At 40.6% G+C, this 26,601-nt stretch overlaps 1 protein-coding gene across 1 annotated transcript in view; it reads right to left on the bottom strand.

The window, feature by feature from the left end:
• Positions 1 to 10,438: 10,438 nt before the first annotated feature.
• The window catches only part of hgh1 (HGH1 cochaperone), a 38,562-nt gene continuing 22,399 nt past the window's right edge, over positions 10,439 to 26,601 (bottom strand). The window contains exons 6-10 of the mRNA XM_071915444.2: positions 24,546 to 24,646; positions 22,183 to 22,281; positions 21,780 to 21,871; positions 21,551 to 21,673; positions 10,439 to 11,233 (exon numbers count right to left, since the gene is read on the bottom strand). Coding sequence (XP_071771545.1) covers positions 11,069 to 11,233; positions 21,551 to 21,673; positions 21,780 to 21,871; positions 22,183 to 22,281; positions 24,546 to 24,646 — 580 coding nt within the window. The 3' untranslated portion in view covers positions 10,439 to 11,068. The remainder of the gene's footprint in view (positions 11,234 to 21,550; positions 21,674 to 21,779; positions 21,872 to 22,182; positions 22,282 to 24,545; positions 24,647 to 26,601) is intronic.

Below are 26,601 nucleotides of genomic sequence, written 5' to 3'. Positions count from 1 at the left end.
ATACTGTGAGTGGATGGGAATGAAGCGGTGATATCAGTGTCCTGTGGGTATTTATCCACACAAAGGGTACGTTGCTCTGAACGAAAGTGTCGTACAAACTACCTGGCTGATATCATGGTTCATTTCATTGGCATTGTGTGAATGAAGTTGTGAATGAGTGATGGGTGTGTAATAGAGTAGGGTGAAGTGGTTGTCAAGGTACCGAAATTAATAGTGTATGTTGGAATAATAATAATAATAATAATAGTAATAATAATAATGATATATGTTTATCATAGCGGGTATAGAGGAGTCATCGCCTATAAAATTTAGAAAATAGATACTTATTGTGATATTTAGTGTAAAATACTTTTGACATAGTTATTTGTCAAGGGGGATTTTATTGTGTGGTCCGAGTGGTAAAAAGAAAGAAAAAAAAAAAGAAAGTGAGTAAAGTTGCAGAGCAGAGAGAGCAAAGAGGGGAGAAGTAGCTTGTCGGTGCTGGACACCAGCATCATAAATTGTGTCTAGGGAAGAGGCCACACTGGCCTTCTAAAAACAAAAGAAAGCAACCACAACTGAGAGCGAGATGGAAAGCACACTAGGAAAAGTAGAACTACTTTCAGACCCACTTGCAGGTCCTGTAAAAGTGATAGAAGAAAAATGGGGAAAAAGCGTGGTTGAGGATGTTCCGTTTTGGCACTACGTTACTGAAGGTGTTTTTCCCATAAGAGGCACTCTGAGCGTAAACTGTTTAACTAGATGTAGGGTTATGCTAGAAGAAAAAGAAGAGCAGGAAAAGATGAAATTGAGTGAGGAGAGTAAAAAGAAGGTAAATTGGAATGCGTTCCAAAAGTGGGAGCGAGAAGCAGAAGCTAAAGCAGTAAAGTTCATAGCTAATGTTATGCTTTCAAAAGGGACAGAAGAGATGACTAAGAGAGAAGAAGAAAGGGTTAGCAGAAGGAAAAAGAAGAAGAAAAGTAGGGACAGAGAGAGGGACCTGCTTCCCCCCTATGCTCTTTCTCGCACAACTCCACCATCAGGAATGTGTGACGACGAGAGTGATGATGAGGAAGATGACAACAAGGGGGCGGTCCTAAAGATGGCAGCTTCAGCCCCTCCTACATCTCAGGCTCCACCTCAACCATCCACTGTTTATCCATCACTACAAACTGTGGGAGGGTCTGAGCTCAAGGAGAAGGAGGTTTCATTGGGGCTTTTAACTCCTCCTTCAAATGTAGGTTTTGCCTCTGGTACTTCTGTTTCACACCGCCCACAGACTCGTAGCATGGCAGCGAACCTACAGACAGAGACAGTGTACCAGATGCCTATGATGATGTATCCAAATCCACAATCAGATAACAGTCAAGGCCTCTGGCAATCGCATGTCCTGGTCCACAGGCCATGGCAACCTGATGAGCTGAAGGAAGTTTCCAAAGATCTGCTGGATCCCCACAAAACCGGAGGTGAGAAAAGGGAGGTTGCAATGAAACAGTTGTTGATAATGTATAATCCTACGTTGGCAGAGGTGGAAGCAGTATGTCGCAGGTGTTTTCTGTTAAAATGGCCAAACATCAAACCAGCCAGCTGGGACACAATCTATGATCCAGGCTACCAGGAATACAGAGACCAGGTGGATGAGCTCTACTTTGCTGTGAAAACCGCGCTTTCCCTGCGTACCAGTTGGCCTAAAATCTACAGGACCAAGCAGAATGATGGTGAGTCTGCTACTGATTATCGTGCTAGAATGGAATCTGTGTTTGCTGCCCATTCTGGTGTTGACCAGGATAATGATGCCTACAACAACCTGCTGAAGACTGCGTTGATACAAGGCCTCCATCCAACTCTGAAGAATCAGACCATGACTACGTGCATCGCCTGGGAAACCAAACCCCTCAGCGAAGTCTGGGCTCATGTCCTCCATGCGGAAAGGAACCAGACTGACATCGAGCAAAGACACAGTAAGAAGATCCAATCTGCACAGTTAATGTTTTATCAACAGACGGGAACTTGGGGCAATGAAATGCGCAGAGGACGAGGAAGAGGACGAGGACGTGGAGGAAGAGACTATGGAAGAGGGCCACCCACACAGTTTTACAACCAGCAACGTCTAAGGTGTTTCAACTGTGGGGGGTATGGTCATATGGCTCGTGATTGTTCATCAGATCACAGGTCTGGCATACAAAGACGTGAGAATGCACCTGATGGATCCTGGCCACATGCAACCCTCAAGCCTGTCTGTGAATGCTCCAGGATTCCAGCCAGCTAACCCATAGGAGATAGCGGGGACAGGTCAGATAGGTGAACAGGATAGTTCAGATGGATAGGCAGACACTGACCCTATTATAACTCAAGGTCAGTACTCTAAATTAGACCCAAGGAAACAGAAAGCAGCTAAATTAAGTTTGAAAGTAGGAAATGTAGTGGTGCCCTTTTTTTTTTTGGGTTGATTCTGGTGCTGATGTTTCCGTTGTGCAGTCCAAATTACTCCCAAATGCGCCCAAAATGACAAAATTTCTTAAAACAGTTGGCTCATTAGGAGTTCCGGTGTTAGAACCGATTTCTGAACCATTTTCTGTCACTTATGGTGAATATTAAGGAGATCATCCTTTCTTACTGACAGATTTTTGTTCAGTGAATTTGTTAGGGCGTGATCTCATGTGTGCTTTGGGAATAAATATGTACTGCAGTCCGGAAGGTATCATTCTCTCTTCTAAGATGCTAGGTATTTTTACTATGACAACATATGAGGGTTATTTTTAGGATCTCAAGAGCATGTAGATGAGGATGTTCTTCTTCACCAAGAACCAGACACCACCTCTTTTGTTCATATGCCTTTAACAACTGAAGAAGAAAATATGATTTCCAAGGTTCCGCCTATACTATGGGCTACTAGCGGTTTTGATTTTGGTTGTAGGAAACTGCAACACCTGTAGTGGTAAAACCTAAATCCTCTTTCAGACCATGTAAGAGGCAATATCCCCTCAGCCTAGAGGCTGTGGAGGGAATTGCTCCTGATATTGAGTCACTGAAAAAACAAGGTGCCATCGTGGAGCATCCTCATTCTCTTTGTAATACCCCTCTTCTGCCCATTAGGAAGCCTGATGGTGGTTGGAGACCTGTTCAGGATTTGAGAGCTGTAAATGACGCTGTGCAACATCCAGCGCCCACAGTACCAAATGTGGTAACTTTAATGTCTCAGGTCCCATCTGATTCTTGTTGGTTTACTGTGATTGATTTGGCTAATGCTTTTTTCAGCATTCCTGTGCATCTTAACTTCCAGTTCTGGTTTGCTTTCACTTTCAATGGTAAGTGCTACACATGGACTCGTATGCCTCAGGGTTTCTCAAGCAGCCCCACTTTGTTTGCTTTGGCTGTAGCTGAGAACCTCTCAGGTTGGGAGGTTCCTTGTGGTAGTACATTGATACAGCATGTGGATGATTTGTTGTTGTGTTCCATTTCTGAGCAGGCCTGCAAAACAGACACTGTCTCCATTCTCTGTTACTTAGCAGAGAACGGACACAAGGTCTCAAAACCAAAATCCAGCTGGTTTTACAGTCCGTACGTTATCTAGGACATATAGTCACACCTGAAGGTCGTAAACTCGGTCCCGAATGCGTTACAGCAATTTTGGAGGTACCAAAACCTCAAATAAAACAGCAAATTATGTTGTTTTGGGGTCTTGTAGGCTACTGCCGCCCATGGATACGTGACTATGTAGAGATATCTCAACCACTGTATGACATCGTGCACAGTGGTAAACATTTGGCCATGACTGACTTCCTGACTTGGACTACTGAAGCTGACAAAGCATTTACTAACTTGAAATTAGCTCTTTCTAATTTTCCCTGTTTAGGACTCCCTGACCATAGTAAACCCTTTAATCTGTTTGTCTCTGAACGAGATGGGTTTATGTCAGCTGTTTTAACTTAGTCCCATGGTGACAAGCAACGCCTTGTTGGTTATTTTTCTAAACATCTGTCTACAACTGAGAGAGCAATGGTCTCGTGCCTAAGGTCTGTTGCTGCAGCTACTGAAGCTGTCCTTGCAACTGCTGACCTTGTTGCTATGTGTCCCTTAACTGTACATGTTCCATATGCTGTTCATTCTCTCATCCTTTAGGCTAAGACTGCTTACCTGACTCCTGCGAAGATGCTGCATTGGGAGAATGTTCTACTTATTATGTCTTATGTTACTTTGAAGTGTTGTACTGTCCTTAACCCTTCCATACTTCTTCCTACAGCAGAGGAAAGTGAACCCCACTGCTGTTTGCAAGTGATTGACATTGCTACCAAACTTTGTGATGCCTTGTTTAACATACCACTGACTAACCCTGACTTTGTTTTCTTTGTAGAGGGTTCAACAGGACATCTTTCTGCGCAAGCAGCAGAACTCTTTGCCTTAACTCGTGCTTTTATTCTAGGTGCTGGAGAAGATATCATGGTCTATGCAGACTCTCAGTATGCTTTCAATGTGTCATAATTTTCATGCTGTTTGTAATTGTCAGGCTCATACAAGTGGTGTTGATCCAGTTTCATAGGGAAATGCTGTTGCTGATGCTGCAGCTAAAGCTGCTGTTCTTTTTCCCTGTCTCTCCCATTTTGCAAAATGCATCTGTCTTCAAGGATGATAGTGACAACGACGAAGCAGCTCTTAGATGAACGAGGGGAAACCACTCTGCATCGAATGTGCTAGTAAACCTCTCCAGAGTGGTAGCCCTCTACTGAGTGTAAAGCTCATGGGTTGAAGACGAGGGTTTTTTTAATTCCTTTTTTGTTTTCCTTTATTTCTGGTTTTTATTCGTGTTGATTGAAGCTTGTTTGTAACTCTTAGAAGAGATGTTTTCCTCACTGTTTAAGTGAAGTATACATAGAGTAGGATGTATCTGGTGTTATTTTATTTTAATCTTAGTTGTCACCTTGTGACAAAAGGGAGGAATGTAAGAAATAAAATTAATATTGTGCTTTTTTATATGGATAGTACACTCTGTTCTTGCTTTCCTTTGTCCTGGAAAGTGGAGTGTCTTTTGTCCTGCTTACTATAATGATGTAATCAGTGCTTGAATGCATGCATGATCACTATATATGGTTATGTGTGGTTTTGAGTGATTCTATAGGTGGACATGCAGTTAAAAGTCTGAACTAGTGGGTTGGTTTTGAGCCAAGTAGGTTTGGCTATGGGCCAAGATTTATAGTTTTGTTTACTTTAACCTATATAAGTGGATCCTGAACTCCGTTCTTGGTCACTTCTTTGTTGCTTGTTTGGAACACTGAACTGAACCATGCATGTCTGAATAAAGAATCCACAGAAGACTTTTGAACCTTGCTTAGTCATTTTGACCCACAACGGGTGAAGTAAATTTTTGCATTTACACAACATACACTACAATTATCTATACACAATCTACGAGTGGTATAAAAAGACAACATAATGCAGTCAACCTACCGTCATCAAATTCCAATGTGAACGGGGATGCAGGGTTGCTGGACTCCAGCATTGCTGTGGCTGAATTCAGCGCCCCAGTCATCTGGTTTGCTGGTCTCTGACCCATCACGCCGTTGAGGAGATCATAATATGGTAACATATTACCCCGTCCAGCTCCACTTTTTGACAACTCTTTTTTGGAGTCTCGGTAATCCTTCAGTTTTTTTAGTTTGTTTATTATTTGTTCTTGCGTTCGATAGAACCCAGCCTTGGCCAACTCTTCGACTAGTTCGGCATACAGCTTACTCTTTCTCGTGCTACTTTCTAGCTTTTCCTGAAACTCCGGAGATGACCAAATCGTCACCAAGCATTGGGTTTCGTTGGCAGACCACTGCACGCTCTTTTTCTCTGACGATTTGTCACTTGACTTCTCCATTGTTGCCTTCTCCATCCTCTCTTTCCAACCTGTAGAATATGACACGCCCACTGATGTCGTCACGGTTCGCACTTGAAACGTACACAACAAACGTACACAACATGGAACGGAACCCGTTCCATGTTGGTGGAAAAGAGGTATTAGATGCCCTTCCAAGTGAGAAAACACGATGAAGTGCCCTTGCAATGGAGAGAAAAAAATCCCAGTGAAGAAAATGAGATGCAGTGCCCTATAGTCTCCCCTACAACGTGCCCTCTCTAGGGCAGGCTTTCCCAAAGTGGGTGCCGTGATGGGGTTGCCGCCAAATACTTTGATAAGATTTTGAATTTACCTCTCCAACCCTGCTTACATTCAAAACACATTGTATGGCCGCTAACAAATCTTTTCTGCGTTTTTGCAAGGGGCCGATAAGTTAGGCTAATATCTAGCTAGCATTTTGATGTAATCTCATCTGCACTGTCCCTGTTTTTTATTTTTCAATGTACCCTTTAGGTTAGGTTAGATTATGTTAGGTTATAATTGTATTTGATAGTAAAAGACAAAGTAAATTGTTGCCAACGATGACACAATAAAGTTTAAAATACTCATGCTCATTGTTAAAAACTTACATCTATTCCATCCATTTAAGTTTTCAGTTTTAGCCACACCCCCTCTAGAATGTTCAGATGTCAGAGGGGGCTTAATACAGTCTGAGCTGTAACCCTGACATCCTGCTACAGTGTGTGAGGTAGGTAATACAGCAAGCTTTCTTTGAAGTTGTAAAGATTGAGTTTTACCAATGATGCATTACTAAATACTAATGTATGTACACTGCAAGTGCTTTTATAGATAGCTGTATCACATTTTTTAGCCTAGATGCCTAAGGAGCTAGCTAACTAAACAGGTACCTTGCTTAGCTGACTCTATGCTAACCTGTGGACTCAATTTGGAAATCAAGCAGAAGTGTAAAAATCCTTCCCTAACCTGTTACAAACAAAGCAAACAAAGCCCCTAAACTACAGTAGGCCTATAAATCTAACTGTTTACATTTTGGGATTATGGAGTTGATAGCTTTTTTGTTATTTTGAAGGTGATAATGGTTAGTGGCGATAGACTATAGCCTATGTGAGTGCAATTTTCATATATTCTTTTTATTCACCATTTCATTTTGCATCCCTAACGAAAAATCACTATATTCTTTTTGGCACTTACAGTGTGTTTGTGATAGCCTACTCAGCGGTGAGTTTATAGTGACCTTGTGGCATAGCCTATAATCTCTTACAGTGGGCTATTACTTAATGCTTTTCTGTGGCATGATATTTTTTTGCGCGATAATAGACTATATTCAAGTTGTAAAGTAACCTTCTAAGATGTAGTTACTGTGTTTTACTTCGGAGGTGTTTGTGAAATAAACATTTTAAAAGTTTATAGTTCCCTGTGTGTTTTTATCATAGAGGTGTGGTTATACTTTTAATCTGGATCGCCTAATAACATAATGTTAATCTTAATCAAGGATGAAGACTATTTCATCATACATGATGCATCATAGCTTTTTGCGCGCTGGTGGGGCCCCATGTCGTGCAGTAGGTGCCCTTTTTATTTTTTCGCCCCTGCCCTTCAAACAGCCTGAGTCCGCCACTGAACCTGCTTACTGGATGAGTATAGGTGTTTCCCTTGATTTGCACTTATGCAACTTGAACTTGTCCATCTTTACTGGGGAGCACACGGGTTACTTTGCCAATGGGCCAGAGAGTACGAGGAAGCTGGGGAACTACAACCATTACTACTGCTAGAGAGGTAAGATTGTCTGTCTCGTACTGCCATTTTTGTCGTACCTGTAAACTGGGCAGGTAATTCCGCAGGAAGCTGGACCAAAAATGGTCGGCCAGCCCCCTGCATGGCATGAGATGTTCTGTTTACATAGCCATGTAATAGTGAAGTGGGACAGTTGCCACAGTCTATTTTTTGCTATCCATGCCTCACAGACAACAACTCTCTCAACCTGGACTATGTAATGTGAGCTAGATTGTACACAATTACAACAGCTAACGCTAGCTAATGCCACTAGCAAGCACAGTAGAAAAATTGGAGTGGTGTGCACATCCAACCCAAGTCGGGTGCAGGTGCAGGACAAAATCAGCAACTTACAGAGAGACAAGGAAGGATGTCCGCACACTGAATACAAGCTCCCAAAGAATTTATTGTAACGTTTCGACCGGCAAGGTCTTCGTCAGGCAAATAACCCATGTGAGGAAAAAAAGGGGCTATAGCCTATATACTCAGGCAGGTAATGACATCACAATTGCTTACAGGTGGTCACATGATATTTAACTTGCCTATAAGTCCACAGAAAAAAAAACTATATACGTGTATATATATATACACACATACTGTATATATATGTACAGATAATGCTGATACTGGGTATATATAATACACATATCAGGATAGTAGGCTCTCAGAAAGGCATATGTGCCATACAGTAATCAAATAGCCTAATGATACAATGAAAAGTAAACACTAATCAACATGGGGGAATAAATGAACAGATAATGAGGCAATTATAAAAAGGGCTTTAAATCAAATTCCTCATTTAAACCAGATGGAGACATGGTATTGAGTGAGTGGATCCAAAAACTCTCACGTTGGAGAAGTTTATTCTCCAGATCCCCTCCCCTGGGGGATTTGTTGACCTTCTCAATGCCAATATATCTGAGAGTGCTGATATTACAGCCGGCCTGTTTGAAGTGGAGTGCAATGGGGCTGCGTTCATCTCCAGTCCTGATGTTGCTACGGTGCTCACTGATGTGAGTCCGTAGGGCTCTGGAGGTTTTACCCACATACGCTAGCCCGCACGGACAGCGGATGAGGTAGATGATGTGGGTGGTGCTGCAGGTGATTGTCCCGTGTATAGGGATACTGTGGCCTGAGTGAGGGTGGCTGAAGGACATGCACCTGTGCGTAAAGGCGCATTGGGCGCAATTGCCACATCTGTGAGAGATGGGTAGGGGGGTATGTATGATGGCACTTGGGGAGAAGGCATGTCAGATTTTACAAGAATGTCCCGGAAATTAGTAGATTGTTTGAAAACAACCTTAGGGGGTTCTGTGAAAACCTGTTTGAGTATAGGATCTCTCCCGATGATATACCAGTGTCTTTGGATGATGTTGCGAAGCTCAAAGCCCAATGGGGAGTAATTGGTGATGCACAGAGGGGCATTGCTGAATTTCTTACGTCCCCCTTGTGTTTGAAGGCACTCCGGTTGGGACACATCGCTGAAGCGGTCACTCGTCACGTCGATCCATTCACTTTTGTATCCTCTCCTGAGGAATCTGTTGGTGAGGTCGGCAGCCTGTCTGTTGTAGGAGTCAACATCACTGCAAATTCTGCGAACACGGTTGAATTGACTGATAGGAAGACTCTTGATGAGTGGGCTTAGGGTGGAAATTGTCCCCCCATAGTATTGTGTTTCTGTCCGTAGGTTTACGATATAAATCCGTGTCTAGTTTACCTTCCCTTTTGTATACTTTAACGTCAAGGAAATTTATACATTGTTTATCATACTCCATCATAAATTTCAGATGTTCAGAAGCAGAAAATCATTAAGTTCCTCAGTCGTGGAGTCTGCTATAATAAATATATCGTCAATGAATCTCTTGTACATTAAAATGTTAGAGAAAAAAGGGTTTACTGGGTTCAGAATAAAGTTGTTTTCAAACACACCCATGTATAGACCCATGTATAGACAGGTGCCATTTTACTACCCATAGCAGTGCCCTTGGATTGAAGAAAAGTTGTTAGTAAGGACAAGGCTAGCTAGATCCAACAGACATTCAGTGCTGGGCTTGGAAGTGGCTGGGCGCTGACTCAAAAAATGCTGATGAGATTCTAAACCATCCTCGTGAGGAATATTAGTGTACAGACTCTGGACATCAAAAGTGGCAAGCAGAGCATCATCGGATACATTATCAAAGGTTTTTAATGACCCAATAAAATCCATAGAGTCTCTAACATAAGAAAGTAGAGTTCTTAAATATGGTTTTATAAAGTGGTCCACATGGGAGATGTTCTCAGTGAGACCTATACCACTCACAATAGCTCGTTTTTTTTAAAAAAAATTTAAATTTTTCAAGATAACATACTGACAGTATATGATTATACTGTGAGCGTCGTGTTTTGCAAAACGTGGAAATCAAAGATATGCAATCGACTTAGCAAACGTGGCGGTGTAGGTGCGCAGATGAGAGAGAGTTGAGAGAAAGGGAGAAGGTATGCCGGGGGGAGACCTACGCTACCGCCACCAGCGGGTGACGCAAATTATATGCACTGAAGTGTTTAGCTTGTTGCTAGCAAAAATACTGCTTAGACTAGAAAACGGTTACAGAAATCAACGGACCCAGTGTCATTAGAGACATAAATATACGTAGGTAAAAACAGACCGACTTTGAAAATCCTGCATTAAACGTAGACTGACAGAGACGATTATGTTCACATAATCATATAATTTAAGCATATAATTTGCATGTGTGCCATATCATAGCACTGCACTTGTAGGCCAATATTATTTTCTAGATATCTGCAATGAAAAAACTTGAAGAAATGACCATTTATGTTTGCATTTTTTATTGTCTTAATTTTTCATGTGGCAGAGAATCTGCCTGGATTTGTTGTATTCAGCATGGTTTTATATGTAGGTGGAGTGAGCAATAGCAATAGTAGAGAGGCTGTGAAAAAGCAAATGTCATGCCCCTTACTCAGAACACAACATGTCTTGTGGCTGCACTGAATTGTGGACTATTGAGGCTACTGTTGGTGGAGCATTTGGCATCTGTTCCTCTTCTATGATGGATTTCTCCCTGTATGACTGTTGAACACCGGTGCAAAATGGTGGGTTTAGAAAGAAGTCCTTGCTCTTTGATTATGACTGACATTCTGGACTAACACCAAACAATCCAACACCATTGATGTTTTAGATCACTGAAAAGTTTCCTCCTATTAAACTCCATGTCATGTCATCTACATTTGTCCATGGGTCATGGGAATGAGACAAATACACCACCAAATAAACACAATGGACCCAAGAATGCAAGGTACATCACCAATAGCTGTTTTTTAACAGTGTTTAGTGTGGATTTTTCCTTTAACTTGATCCTTAAAACAGTCCAACAACAAAAACAAAACCATCATTTGAAGATGAGAGCTCATCAGAACGGTGAAACAGAGTCTTTCATCAGTCCATTACTCTATCCTCTATCTCTCCATTCCCTCTGGAACTTTGTTTTTCTCCTCCTGCTCCCTCTCCAGCTCCTGCTGTTCCTTAGCGTCAGCCTCCTTCAGTTTCTCCTCCACATCCTCAGGAATATGCACCTCCATCAGGTTCTCCATCCCTTGCTCTGGCTCGTCTCCAATCAGTACCTGGAAGGAGGAGGGAGAGGGAGGGATAGAGAGAGAAAGATCACAGCGTGGGTGAATGTTTCAGTACCACTTAATGGTCGATAAAACAGGCTATAAGAAATGCCCAGACCAGTGATCAGGACTCTGTGTCAGAGTTGTGCCAACAACCTCTCCTGCTAGCTTCCAAAAACTGGTAACCTTCCAGGTTCACAACATGAACTAATGCACATAACCTGGACATATCTCTAGACATGTTTCTGTAGGTTACTTGTACGTTTGGTGAAAAAAAACAATAAACATTTTCACATCCTGCACAAATGCTCTATGAAATATAAATCTGTGTTGGGGGTAATGCATCAGAGTACTCTGATTACTTTTATGTGGTAATGAATAACTTAACGCAGTGTTTCCCAAACTTTTTTTCTGGGGACCCACTTTTTAAAAATGACAAACCATCGCGACCCAATTCACAATAGGCCTTACATATAAATCATGAGAAGAGCGAATTTGTGCATGAATGAACGTTCCTGACCATTTTTACTGCCATTTCCGCATCACCTTATATTATCTTGAATAGGTAAACCAGCCATTTCGAAGAGATATACATTTGATAAATCACAACTTCGTTTTATGCACGTGTTATTGAAAACATGTACACATGTTAAATACTTTATAAATGAGACCAAATAAATGCATTTAGGCGGAGTTAACAGGCTATCTCATTGTTTTTATTTCCTCTCATCAGTAAAACAATATACACATTTTAACTTTATAAATGAGACAAAATAAGTGCATTTAGGCGGAGTTAACAGGCTCTCGTTTTTTTCCTCTCATCAGTAAAACAATATACACATTTTAAATACTTTATAAATGAGACAAATTAAGTGCATTTAGGCGGAGTTAACAGGCTCTCGTTTTTTTCCTCTCATCAGTAAAACAAACAGAATGTACGCTAGCCTTTCATATTAGATTCAATGTTATAAGTACAATTATCAGAACAATACGAACATTCAGTACTATCAAAAACATGTTTCTTGTTCAAAGTTTTTTGAAATGCTCATGCCTATTATCAGAACAAGTAGGCTTGTGTTTAAGTGCAGCTATTGTTATCAAACAGTCAATCAATCAATTCAAACAGTCAACAATCAATTCGTTAACCACATCAGGTCTATTCCACGTCAAATCTCATTAGGCCCATTATGTGCTATTTACCTTGCTAATGTGATAGGTGGGCCTGCTTGCTTTTTAGTATTGCATTCCAGTCCGGTGTACAAGAGGAGAGCGCAACGCGCATATCGGGTGCAGCGTTCAGTCTATTTCTGTCATCAGCGGGTTGAATGTGACCGGTAGCAGGGGTCGGTTCACGTCCATCCTCATGCTGGCTTCCCTCACGGGCGGTAGTTTGGCTAACATTAGCTGTAGTCTGGTCTTTAGCTGGGCCTTTCTTTTTTATTAACCAAGCATCCATTTCTTGTGGCTGGCTGCAGAATCTGGCAGAAACCGTGAGTGTGGTAGAAATACCAACGAGCTCCCAATATCAAAGGTGTACTGCAGATATAAATCTTAAATAAAAGACTATGAAAGAAATTCTGCAAATTTATTTGGCGACCCAAATAAAATCTCCTGCGACCCACCTGTGGGTCGCGACCCAGTCTTTGGGAATGACTGCCTTAACGTATATGTAATCAGTTATTAGATACTTTATCAAACTTGCATTTCATTCTTTCATTCTTCTTTATTCTGCTTCTTGTATTTTCTTTTCAAATGGTTAAATGTTTAGTTTAGTACAAATAAAAAAAATAAAATATAGCTGCAAGCGGCGATTGAGGGGTCCAAGCACAATTTGATAAGACAGACAGATAGACAAAACATTACAGAAGGTAGAAAGACACACACAAAAACTGACATGTTGTGACGATCAAACATGCAGTTTAACACCGGCTTTTGTGTTGGCCCGTGACTTCTGTTGAGGCAGACACTTTACCTACTGAGCTAATCTCCTTTTACAGGGATACAGAGGGGAAAATAACTAAAGGGAGAAGTATTGTGATACTGCAGCTTATGATTGACAGCGCTAATCACTTTATAAAACATTGTAGTACTCTCCATTAACGAATAAAACAATACTATCACATGGGCCAGAAAGCCGCTGCTCTCTATGGGTTGAAAGGTCTGGCCACACCCCAATCAATGATGCCAATTAGGTATTTTGCCATTGACAGATGATGTCAAACATCTGCTTTGAGTTTTCTACACTTTGTGATTTAGTGTTGATTTACTTTTCATGAAACTTCAAAAAGGTCACAGTTCATCAGGGACTTGAACTCACAACCTTGTGGTTCAAAGACCAGGGGCCGTATTCACAAAACATCTTAAGGCTAAAAGTAGCTCCCAACTTGCTGATTTAGGAGAAACTCCTAAAAATAATGGGCATGTCAGTCCTAATTTTAGGACTCCTACATTTTTGGTCTAAGAGTATTTCACAAAGCGTTTTAGCGCTAAAACCAGCTCCTAAATCTGTGAAAAGTTAGGGGTAGTCAAGAGGACTCCTAAGTCACTAAGACCAAATCACAAACAATCCTAAAATGGCTGCTGCCGGCAATCCGCCTCGTAATCGGGTCAACATTTTAGAAACATTTAATGATACTGAGCTTTTAAAAAGGTATCGCCTTAATCGCAAGGGTATTATGATCATAGTAGAGCTAGTCAGGGATGCAGTCACTTCACCAACAAACAGAACCCAATAACCCAATAACACCGGAGATCAAGGTTGTGACAACTCTACGCTACTTGGCCATAGGGAAAATGCAGCTATGATTACATGATTATGAATTATAGATTACATGTTAATATAATCTGCGATGACGTGTATAGCGAGGTTCATTTATGTATAAATACATTTATGCTCATTTTTGTATAGGCTAAATACATTGAATGATAGAGAATAAAACATTGTGGTCTAGCATAGTTGAAAAGAAGTGGCCTAATGTCCTATTACCTGTGGCAGTTTGTCATTTGAATTCTGCAATCTCTGCCCTTGCCTGAGACTGCAAAGGATACCAGCGCTTTTCACACTCATCGGTGGTTCTGGACAGAAGTGGGAAAGCCGCATTAATTTGCAAGCATATATTTTCCCACGCTTCTTTTTTGGTTTTTGAAGTTATCCCAACTCCAGATTTTTCTTTAATAATGTCCTTCCTTTCATGCACAAGTTGGGCAAGAAGTAAAAGCTGTTCTTGCATCCAGTTTGGTTTTCGTTTTCGTTTGCACAATGTAGCGTCACACGTCTTACTATCAGCCATGGTTATTCTAGTCTGATAATTAAAAGGCTGCTTATATGAATATCCGCTAATTGTTTAACGAGCTGCCAGACATGTAAGAGGCTGACAATTAGCTGCACATATACTTGACTAGTCAGTATATTATTCTTTGTTTCATGTTAAATCAGTGACACTTAGCCTACATTTTTATTTTAAAATCTTTATTTGAATATGGCAACATGATACCTCCTACAGTATTTCTATGATGAATTCACTGACAGAGACCCATCCCCTATCAGCCAATCACTGTTTCATGAAACACGACATCATCCATAGCAACGAGGTCAATAAAAAATAATAATAAAAAGAAATTTTCACGGGGTCACAATAGGAAACCTTCGACTTAATATGACCTGGACCTTTGTACCCCCAGAGAAGGTGACTTACAGACTGCACCACTAGGGAGACATGGTTTCCACACACCTTCTCACAAGTTGAGGCAATGACATCACATGTGCAAAACTGGGGTATTTTTGTCTATTTAAACTAAAAAACAAAAAAATTCAAACGCTTACAACAGTCAAAATGTTAGTGATAAAATTCAGAAAAAAATCACACATCATTCTGCTGGTTTCGGGTGTATTGTCAAATATTTTGGTGAAGTTTGATCAAACATTTGGCGAAATAGAAAATTATGTGCATACAGTACTAATTACAGTAAGATATTGAATATCACTGCGGACTCACAGTTTGACCGATCTGAACACCATTTGACACACTTGATATCTACCATCTAGAGAATGTCTGTGTCAATTTTGGTAGCATATGAATGAAGACTTGTGGAGATATAGATGTTAATTGATTTTGCATATTTTGACGGACTTCTGAATTGACCATAGGTTGCAGTGAGGCAAACTTTTGTCAAAATCCAGTGGATGTGCTGAAAACATTTCAGCTCTGTAGGACGTACGGGTGATTTATTTAGAATTTTAGAATTTTGGAATGTGAAATGTCTACAAATTTAGATTCGTTGTAATAAGCCACGCCCACTTTAATCAATCATTACCAAATTTTATGCATCGACTGAGTCATGACCCTAGATTGTGCGAACCGAATTTCGTACGAATCCATGTAGCCGATTACGAGATATAAACTTTTTGCATTTATAGCGCCCACTAGTGATGGAACTCCAAATGCTTTTTGGGGCATGCTCAAGCAACACTTCTCAACATGTGTTACAAATTTTAGCTTGATTAGATGAATGGTTAATGAGTTATGGGCAATTTAGTGTTATGGCGTGTTTTGTTAAAAGTTTTTTGGTCGATAAAAGCCAAACCATTTGACCTATCAATAACCTTTTTGCAACTTTGAAAGAGGACGGTCCCAAGATTCTGCACACACAAGTTTCGTGTGAATCGGATGAACGGCCTAGGAGGAGTAGCGAAAAAAGTGTTTCGGACAAAATTCAAAATGGCGGAAAATCTAGTCAGATGGAAATGGGTGTGTATGTATAATACATTCCGTTTAGTTGAAATGTTCCTTTATGTTTACCCCTGACGTCACTGTAATTAGACTAAATTGGAGTGAGAAAGTCCATGGAGCAACACAGTTGTTTGACCGAGAAAAATTAGTGCCAATTGATGAATCTTGTTAGTCTGTAACCGTATTTTTTCACTAAATGCTCAAAATGGAATTACTGGTCTCTCAAGATTGACATTGCTTTTTGCATGGACTTCAATTCAGTAGTTGTACTATAGTCCTTCTTATGCAGGTCTATACCTGGGTAAATGGGACTTTGTGTTTAACCATGAAAGAAATAGTTTTCTTAAGCACATTATCTGGTGGGGACGGTACATTGATGATGTCTGTTTGTTTTGGTCTGGGTCAGAGGCAGAGTTACAAGCTTTCCATGTCTTTTTGAATGGTATTAACCCTAACATCAAGCTGTCTCTAGATTACAGCAAGGAGAGCATACATTTTTTAGATCTCACGATCTTTAAAGACAATCAAGGGACTTTGCATACATCTGTATTTAGGAAACCAACAGACAGAAACACCATACTACATGCCAAGAGCTTCATCCCAAGTGGCTCAAAGAGAATGTGCCTCATGGCCAGTTCCAACTAGTGCGGAGAATTTGTGACCAGGAAAAGGAGTTTGAGGCCAAATCGAAGGAAATGGTGTCACGCTTTCAGGAACGAGGATATAGAAACACTACCCTACAGAAAGCATACACTAGAGCCAAACACCTGGACAGACAAACTTTACTACAAAGAAATGCTCCCAAACAAACAAAAGATAGAGTGGTATTTGTCACTACATACAGCACAGAGGCAGAAAACATTAAACGGATTATAAATAGGAATTGGGGTATTATAGAGAGTGATGGTATACTCAGTCAGATCTTCCCTGAACCACCATTAATCAGTTTTAGGAGATGCCCTACTCTACAAGATAAACTGGTACACAGCCATCTTCAACCAAACACCCAACAAACATGGTTGGGTCCAAAACCCAAGGGGTCCTACAAGTGTAACCATTGTAATCACTGCACAAATGTAATACAGACCAAGACATTTATGGATTTTACATCTCAGAAGGAGTTCACCATTAATCATTTAATTAACTGTAAAACCTCTTTTGTTACTTACAGGCTAGAATGTCCCAGTTGCAAAGTTTTTTACATTAGAAGAACAAAAAGACAGCTACAGGACAGACTAGCAGAACACAAATATGCCATTCGCACAGGGAATGTAAACTACCCTATGGCTAGACACTATCTGGACTTCCATAACAGTAACCCATCCACATTACAAGCCTTTGGCATTGACCACATCCCATCTTCCATACGAAAAGGTGACAGACAAAGGAAACTTAACCAACGAGAAGCCTTTTGGATTGACAAACTATAGGCTACTAAACATCCAGGCCTAAATGAGGACCTAGATTTTACTGCTTTTTTGTAAACATTTATTTGTTTTTTGTAAACATCTTTCTGTTTTGTAACCTTTGCTATTGTTTGTATTCACGTTGTTGCTCTTTAATTCAGCTTTTGATGATTATTGTGGGCCAAAACCATTGTTTGTATTCACTATGTTACTCTTTAATTCAGCTTTGATGAATATTGTGGGCCAAAACGACGCCATCTGCTGGAGTTTGTATATGTCTACACCCTCTCTAGGCCACAACACCATGTCCAAGTGGAAGATTCCTATTGGTGGAATACCACTAGAAAAGGGCCAGGGGCCTCATGTATAAACGGTGCGCACGTACAAAAAGGTTGCGTACGCTGGTTTTCACGCACACGCGGGATGTATAAAAATGAACGTGACGTGAGAATGTGCGGGCCGTCCCGCAAACTCTTGTCTGGCTCTGTCAGTTGGCGACGCCAAACTAAAAAGTACTGAAACTCGCCAAATGTTTCAAAATAACGTTTCCGTTACTGTGCTATATGAAGTAGTCTATGAAAAACCATAATTATGTCCGCTGATACACCATAATAGTTTGATCATTTATGTGGATAATGTTTAACATCAGAAAGGCCAAAACCCAACTGGCATCGTCATTTCCAATTTATAGTTCCCCCAACACTGGAGGAAAATGCTATTTTTCCCACCCTCTATAACTTGTCCTAAATATGAGGGTGTCAAATGAATGAAAAAAGCCACTTAGGAAATAGATACAGGCACTCCTCTCTAAATCCTCTATATCGCCGCGTTGGTTTGTGCGCCCTCCGGCTTGCTTCAAGTAGGTCTGGCTTATTGAGCGCAATGAAAACCTAGTGAAACTAATTTCCCACAGATGACATGCCTTACTCACAGTGCCAAAACCAAGATCGCCAGTAAACTGGACAGTTTTCTTTGTTTATGTGACATGGGGATGTTAACGCACGTCAGGGACTGTACAGTTGCCGAGGCGCACCGAGATCCATGGCGCACAGGAGGCGAGGCGCACAGATCCATCTCTCCAGTAGTATCTGCTATTTATTTTGGGACCAGACATGATCAATTAAGGCTACCTCTAATCTTTCTGGTTGACTGTAAATGAATGTGGCCTTGCCTTTCAGAGGTTGATGTTTTCTTTAGATAACAGTAGCTTGTGTACTCAGTGATGATCGCCATAAAGGCACATTTTTAAGTGGGTAACTTGAAAGTACTCTGAATTACTTTTAATAAGGACTTATCAAAATATAGTTACGTATCAAAAACAGTTACAAAGCGCTTCAGGTAATCCTGAAAAAGAAAAACAGCAAAAATAAAATCGGTAGACAGAATAAAACACATGGTAAAACAAAGCTTGACATGAATTTAAATGAAAAATAAAACAATAGGGGATTTTTTTATTTTTTTATTTAACCTTTATTTAACCAATAAAGGCATGCCCACCACTTCATCCATGAAGAAGAATGTTATAATTGATTTCACCCCATAGTATGCTGGGCAGCAGAACAAACAGCAAATACTGTACAGGGGACCATTGGGGATAAATTTAGGATTGGGCTAAATCCTTTTCGTAAATGCAGGCCTGGAATTAAGTCATTTTGAGGGCAAGGCCACTTTGGCCTTTGATAAATACAAATTTATTGGGGCATCGCGGGCAAAATGTAGGGCACCAAGGCCAAAACCAATGGTTATTAAAATCATTTTTTCAGTCCTTTTTCCTCAACAAAATAAATATCCTAATAGAAAAATTAAGTGCTGCAGTGTGATACAGCACATATGTAAGATGGCTCAGACTGCAAAGTTACTTACATGTCCAGTAACACACGATAACGTAAGTGTAACCCAGGTTATTTTCTGTAGGTACAAATTACAGATGTCCCCTAAACGCCTCACATGCAGACTATCGGCAGACGCTACGATTTACCGATGTTCCCTAAACGCCTCATGCAGGCTACTGCTACTGATAGCGTTTTTGCTGCTCTCAACCCGGTTAATTTTGCTATATTCTTCATTATAGCGGCTAATTACCCGCTGTACATTTAAACTTACACTAGTTCTGCTCAAGCACTCATAGCTCTCTCCTTCTTTTAGCGACTTTCTCGCTAATCCCACAGTTGTTTACACGCTTTTCAGATCTGCTAGTTACTTAGCTTAGCAGTTAGTGATATCTTAGCAGTTAGTGATGGCTTCTCTCTTTCCCTCTCAGTTTAATTAATAATTAGCTGTTAATGTTTACGTTAACGTTACACATATATTTGCGGGAGTGGGAGAAATCTCGCGCTACTGTTGATGTCCAGCGTGATGACGGAGACACTGGGAAACGTGAGTTTGTTTATTTGCTGCGTCGCATGTAGTTTTAAATGAGGAAATCCGCAACTTTCTTTTAAGGGCACAACGGCCAGTTCAAAACAGGGCATGCCAAACTGGCCGTGTGGATAGTTAATTTTAGAAGGGGCATTACGGCCACACTCCGGGGCATCCACGGCACTGGCCGTTTGCCCGTGGTATAATTCCTGCCCTGTAAATGTCACCTGAACTGAGCATTTTAAAAGAATAGTTCACCCAAAAATGAAAATTTGGTTTGGCCGTTTAGCCTTCAAAATAAAAGCGCGAGATTTGAGAATAGGTAGAAATACTGTTTTAAAACAATTACTTTGTATTTAATCATCAAATTCAATAAGTGAGCACCCATATTAATGTTGCCATAATAATAATGAAAAATGCCATAAAATGTGCCATTTTTAACTATAAACGCAGCATGTATTACACTGTGCAGAATACATACAGAACGGAGACTAAAGTGGACATCAAACATTAATATGGGTGCTCACTTATTGAATTTGATGATTAAATACAAAGTAATTGGTTTAACATAGTATTTCTACCTATTTTCAAATATTGCGCTTTTATTTTGAAGGCTAAACTGCCAAACCGGAAGTCCTTACCTATCTAGTCCGGGGTGTACAAACGTGACGTATTTTGAAATCGACAGCTAGGCTGCGGTCGAATAGTCTTTTTTGCTTAGGAAGGTTCCTAACTGAGTGAAATGACCCGGAAGTATCTAAGTGGCAGCCATAAGAGCTGTTCGAATTCTCTAAATGCTAAGGAAAGGTGCTTCAATGCTTCCTTACTTAGCTCCTTTAGCATAGGATACACTGGACGATCCTTTACGAAAGGAAAGGAGATAATGCCGTCCCACAATTCCTTGCGGCAGCAACATTTAAAGCGACGCACCATTCGGCCGTTCACGAAAACAAACGATCATGGCCGACAAGGGACACAGATCATCATGCAAGTTACCGTTGCTTATTAAGCATTTTCCATCTTATGCCATAACCTATACTCAGTTTGCATTAGTTATTTCTTCATTCTGAGCGTTGTTGTATTGCCAGCCTTTAGGAATATCATTAATTAATTTTACTTCAGTCACAGATGCTGAAACCCTTGCCTTAATAAAGGCCTGTATCAGCCATAACAACTTCAAAGCACAATCAAGTCAACATTTCAAGGTGTTTACTGAGTTGTGTGGTGGTTCTTAAGCTATCATATGCATAGGCTTATACGGGGCGAAGTATCTAAGATCCTTTATTGGAAGCAGGCTTATATTAGAGACAGGCCTTTATTTCTAATTCCCTCTGTTTGATAAGTATATTTGCTCATATTTTAGTACGAAGCCTCCTTGTTTTCTGATCTGCTTCTGTTGGGGTTCGTTAAGTAGCCGTTTTTTTGTTACTGCAATGCATTACCGATAATTACGGTAATCGACGACGGCATGCTCCAGAGACTTCCGCCGGCCGAGCCATCTTGTGGCACTTGTATGTTACTACAAACTACAGTTACAAACAGGCACCAGGAGTTTACCGGTATCCACCGTTGTTTGCATGTAAGCTGAAGCTAACTGAAGCTAACTGAAGCTAAGAATAGAATCTATACAGTTATATCATATCGCCGTTGGAGGTTTCGGCGCGCCGAGGGCTAGTCTTGTTTCCTTGTTTTTTTCCCCGGCCTGTATTTGAGGCCGGCCTTTATTTGTTCGTGTCGACCACGCCCCCGGCCATTATCAGAGACCCGGCTTTTAATTGACTACAGGCCACTATTAGAGGATTTAAGGTATTTGGTAATTAATTCCTTCCTACCTGGATAAGTTTTTCGCAGGCCGCAGCAACATGGGCATCCTTCTCCCAGCCGTGGAACTCTCTCATGAGTGGATAGACGTTTTTCTGTTTTAGTGTCTGACGGCCTGCTTTGGTCGCTGTCAACTAGACAAAGATATACAGAGCTCATTGTCAAAAATGTTGTGTCGATATGTGAGCATGTGCGTGTGTGTGTGTGTGTGTGTGTGTGTATGTGTGTGCTGTGTCATACTAGCAGTAGCGTTTCCACCAGCATCTTTCTGATATCAGGGTCTTCTTCTCTCTTCTTGTCCTCTGAAAGGTACTGCAGGTCCACTGGCAGACCTGGATATCATATCAATTGCTATTAGGGCTAGGGTTATTGTGGCTGCAGTACTCTAACACTCTCAAAGATGCTGCAGGGCCACTAGTTACAGAAGGTACACAATGTCGTTGCCGTGGGTACATTATGTGGTACACCATTACAGGCATTACAGCAGGTAACCTATGACTTACAGTAGGTATACTGTATAACATTAAGTAGGTATTAATGTGTTAAAATTTGACAGATTTTATTAATTTAAACAAAGTTCTATTATCGACTGGTAGACTGCAGGGGGAAATAAACTTATAGGAGTAAATATACACACACACACCTTCATTTTCTTCGTCCGTCAGCTCTTCTGGACCAGCCAATGGCAGCAGGAGGAAGGGCAGGATGTCCACGGCATCACTTAGCAACCACTCATGATGGGCTGAACAGATATAGGAGACTGGGTCAGACAACTGGATATACTGTTTGACTTGAATAGAATGGGGAGACCACACAGGTATTGCCTAATAGTCTAATGAAGACGATGAAGACTTTGGTGGATGATCAATAATTGTTGCCATTGTAACTATGGAAAGGTGAGGTTCCAATAATCCCCTGAGGTATAGCCACAGACATAGTTTGAAATGGACTCTGAGTTGACTCTTACGTAGACTAAGTAGACTATACAATGGTAAAATCAAACAAGCAAAATAGACCCGATGGAGTCTAATGGGGGCTCTGACAGTGAACTGGATTTGGATGATAACGAGCCAACGAACATACAGGATGACAGTTTGCATAGAACGAACAGGTGATATGTAATCTAAACTGCCTTCACATAATATACTAACAGAGACAGAAGGACCAACTTGTTACGCAAAATTGACGAGTAGAAATGTTGTCTTTGTCTTTGTAACCTGGATATGTTGACACACATCGCGCTGCCATCAATCCACGGAAGAAGCCACAGTGTCAGGCAGATGTAGAAGGAATAAGGCCATGGACAACTGCTTGAAACTCAGTGAGATTTGCTCATTACAACATCCAAGGCTGTGTCTAAGAGTGGGTCGGAGAATAGGTGACGGTCTATGTGCAAGAGCGCATTCCAAACATTCCAGCTGTTTATGCTGTGATATACCTGTTATACAACACTACAAGGAATAAGAGGAGAGAAGGGACTTGTGTAGGAGCTCATTCCAACTGACAATTCACATAATGAAGGCCTTTGAGAGGCTGGTCCTGCAACACCTCAGACCCCTGGAGTACTTGGACCTCCTCCGAGGTCCAAGTAGGCACACAGGCACACATAGGCGTGGACGACTAAATCATTTTGGACAATGCCACCCTCTCTAGGATGAGCTGATGTACATACACAGCACGTTTATGGCCATTTCAGACTGAGCGCAATAACCGCCCAGAGATCAGTAATTATTAATAAGAGATGAGCAGACAGGTGGGGATGCAGAGTATTTAGTGGCTCAATCCAGTCAAACTAATGCATTTGTATTCAACTCATGCACTCCTGCCTGTCAGGCCCGCTCAATCGTCCAGAACCTTTGAGAGTTTGACCTTACAGTTGACCGATGAGTTGATGCCATCTTGCCTGAACATTGAAACAACCGTTTACTAAGGAAGCCCATTCCCGCCACTCAATAAAATAAAAAACGACTAAATTGTGTTTTTTTCTCACAATTCTGACTTTTTATCTCACAATTCTGACTTTATATCTCAGAATTCTGACTTTGTTTCTCACAATTCAGACTTTTTATCTCACAATTCTGACTATTTCTCAGAATTCTGACTTTTTTTCTCACAATTCTGACTTTTTTTCTCACAATTCTGACTTTATTTCTCACAATTCTGACTTTTTATCTCGGAATCTCGGAAGACTTTTTTTCTTCCACGCAAAAAAAAAAGTCAGAATTCTGAGATAAAGTTAGAATTGTGAGATAAAAAGTCAGAATTCTGAGAAAAAAACTCAGTTTAGTCATTTTTTATTTTATTGAGTGGCGGGAATGGGCTTCCATAGTTTACTGACTTGTCACTGAAACTTCCTTGAGACAAGAATAACATTTTTCATTATGCTCCTGTCTACATGCCAGAATCAGGTGTACTTACAATGCTGATGTTGTGGCGATGCACCACAAATAAACCTAAACACTGGACAGCATTTTTCTTGTGCAGCAGCACCCGACTGTTTGCTGTGACAGGCTCAGTCACGCTGTGGCTCACTAGGCAGCAAATCACAGCACGTCAAAGGTTACTAGGGAAAACCAGGACTGGAGTGTTTGGATAACCAAATGGCATTTATTTATAGATACAAAAAAAAAAAAAAAAGATATGTTTTACTTTACTTTCCGCCCGATATGGATAATTATTGATAAATCGTTAAGTGGTCGCAGCCCTAGAAATTATTTCTATGGTTATCATGACTGGCTCAGAGTCATGAAGAGGTCAAAGGTCAGAGGGTCAACGCGAGTCTGCATGGGCTACTCTGTCTGAAATGGCCATCAGCCTCTGGTTCAGTTCTGGTTCCCCTATGGTGAAACAAGGAGCACGTCAAGCATCCTCCGTGTCAACTGCCATTCAGCTGCACAATGCTGCCACTACGGCCCAGCCTCTGCCAACTAGGAGGCTGCTGAAACCTGCCCTGCTTGGCGATATACAAGCTTTCACACATCTCTAATCTTTCGGTGTGTGTCTCACCGTAGTCAAAGCAGCAGTTGCGTAGGGTGCCTATGACTCCTCCCCTCCTCACCGTCGAAGCCTCGTACTGGGTGTAGGGCAATAACCTCTGGACTACACACCTGAAACACACACACACAAACACAAATTGTAACATATTAGATACTGGAAGTCCTTGGACTACTCTTGCTAACTGGTCGATGTATATATTGAAAAGCACTGGAGATAGATTACAACCTTGGTGGACCCTGCGGCCTTGTTTAAAGAATTCTCTTCTCTTTTGTCTAATTTTTACAGCACACATGTTTTCTGAATATTTGCATTCAATCAAATCATATATTTTGCTCCCAAAACCATTTCTGAGTTATTGATAGAAGAGACTATTATGCCATATAGAATCAAAAGCTTTCTTAAAATCAGCAAAGCAGGCATATATTTTTCCTTTAGGTTTTTGGTGCACATGTTTTTGAATAAGGGTATGAAGGGTAAGTATGTGGTCTGTTGTTCTATGCTTGGGCACAAAGTCATTTTGGGATTTACTTAGTAAATTATTTTCCGTAAGGAAGGATAGAATTCTTGAATTTATAATGCTACAGAACAGCTTCCCCACGTTAGAGTTCAAACATACTCCTCTATAGTTATGGGGGTTCAGATTATCTCCATTCTTAAATATAGGAGTAATCAGTACCTTGTTCCAAATCTCAGGATATGCTAATCCAGGAGATGCTTTCTACAACCAGATTAAATAATTTTAGTATGGCTATTTGAAGTTTATTGCTGCTGTATTTTATCATTTCTGTTCTGATACCATCAATACCACATGCCTTTCCATTTTTCAAATCTGGAACTTTTTCTTTTAGCTCCTCCAATGTGATTGGGCTGTCTGGAGCATTTTGGATATTTTTATTGCAATTTCTAATTATTTCAATTTCTCAATTGTGGAACTATAGTGTGTACTTAGATCATGGTGTTCTGGATTTTGATATAGATCGGAAAAATATTTTTTCCAAACATTGCCATTCTGGATTGCAATGTCATTTTAATGTTTGGATGGGCTCAGTTTTTTCTACAGACTCCATTGCCTCTATTGCCTATTTTGACTAGTACATTATCTGTGTATTTTGGTCTCTTCAGTTTGGACTCCTTTACCAGCTTCATGAATATATGATTCAGATCTTTTGTGGCCGTCTTTATTTAACTGGTATTGGTTGCATAAAACGTTATCCAACAAGATTTGGATGTTAGTATTATAAAATGCACTGATGTAATCAGTAACACTTCTTTCAGTCCATTTGTAGGGTTTTGGGAGGGTAAACAGATTGTAATCAGGGGTTATTGTCTAGGTATGGGTCTCAATTCTTTTTAGGTAGAGTATTGTGAGATTGTGGTGTGATATGGGACTTTGTGGTAACAGTGAATGCATTTATATGTTCTGGATGGATATCTGTAACTGCGTAATCAACAACACTATTGCCTAACACAGAGCAATAGGTGAATCTCCCTAGGGAGTCTCCTCGCATCTTACCATTAATAATCCCAGCAGAAAGTGTATTTCTGTCTCTATTTCCATGAGATTGCAGTGCTGCAGAGACTCTGGTCTTTGGTTTTCCAGTTTTTTTTAAAACCTGGAAACCTAAAGACCAAACCTGGAAGGTTTTTTTTCAATTTCCAAGTTATGGTCCCCAAGTCTATATTTCCAAAGAATGTTTCTTTCTTTAACTTTGTGAATGCTAACGTATTTGGCCAATTTCATTCTCTGTTAAGTGTGTGATAGCGCTGAAGTTTATTCTGGTTTTTAATTACGTTATTTACGTTCCATCTGACTAGATTTTCCGCCATTTTGAATTTTGTCCAAAACTGTTTTTTCGCTTCTTCTCCTACAAATTTTGTCCAATCTACACCAAATTTGGCACACTGCATATCTGGACTGTCCTGCATAAAAGTTGTCAAAAGATTTTTGATATTCCATAGAGTTCTGCTAGAATTGGCTTTCAAAATTTCTAGGCGAAGCCTAATATACTAAAATTGCCATAAGTCAGTAAGTTGTTGGCCTACCTTAAACAAATTTGGTACATAT

Source organism: Centroberyx gerrardi, chromosome 5 (assembly GCF_048128805.1).
Source record: "Centroberyx gerrardi isolate f3 chromosome 5, fCenGer3.hap1.cur.20231027, whole genome shotgun sequence".
NCBI classification, from domain to species: domain Eukaryota; kingdom Metazoa; phylum Chordata; class Actinopteri; order Beryciformes; family Berycidae; genus Centroberyx; species Centroberyx gerrardi.
Note: the sequence above shows the minus strand (reverse complement) of the source record. Positions and strands in the feature narration are given on the sequence as shown.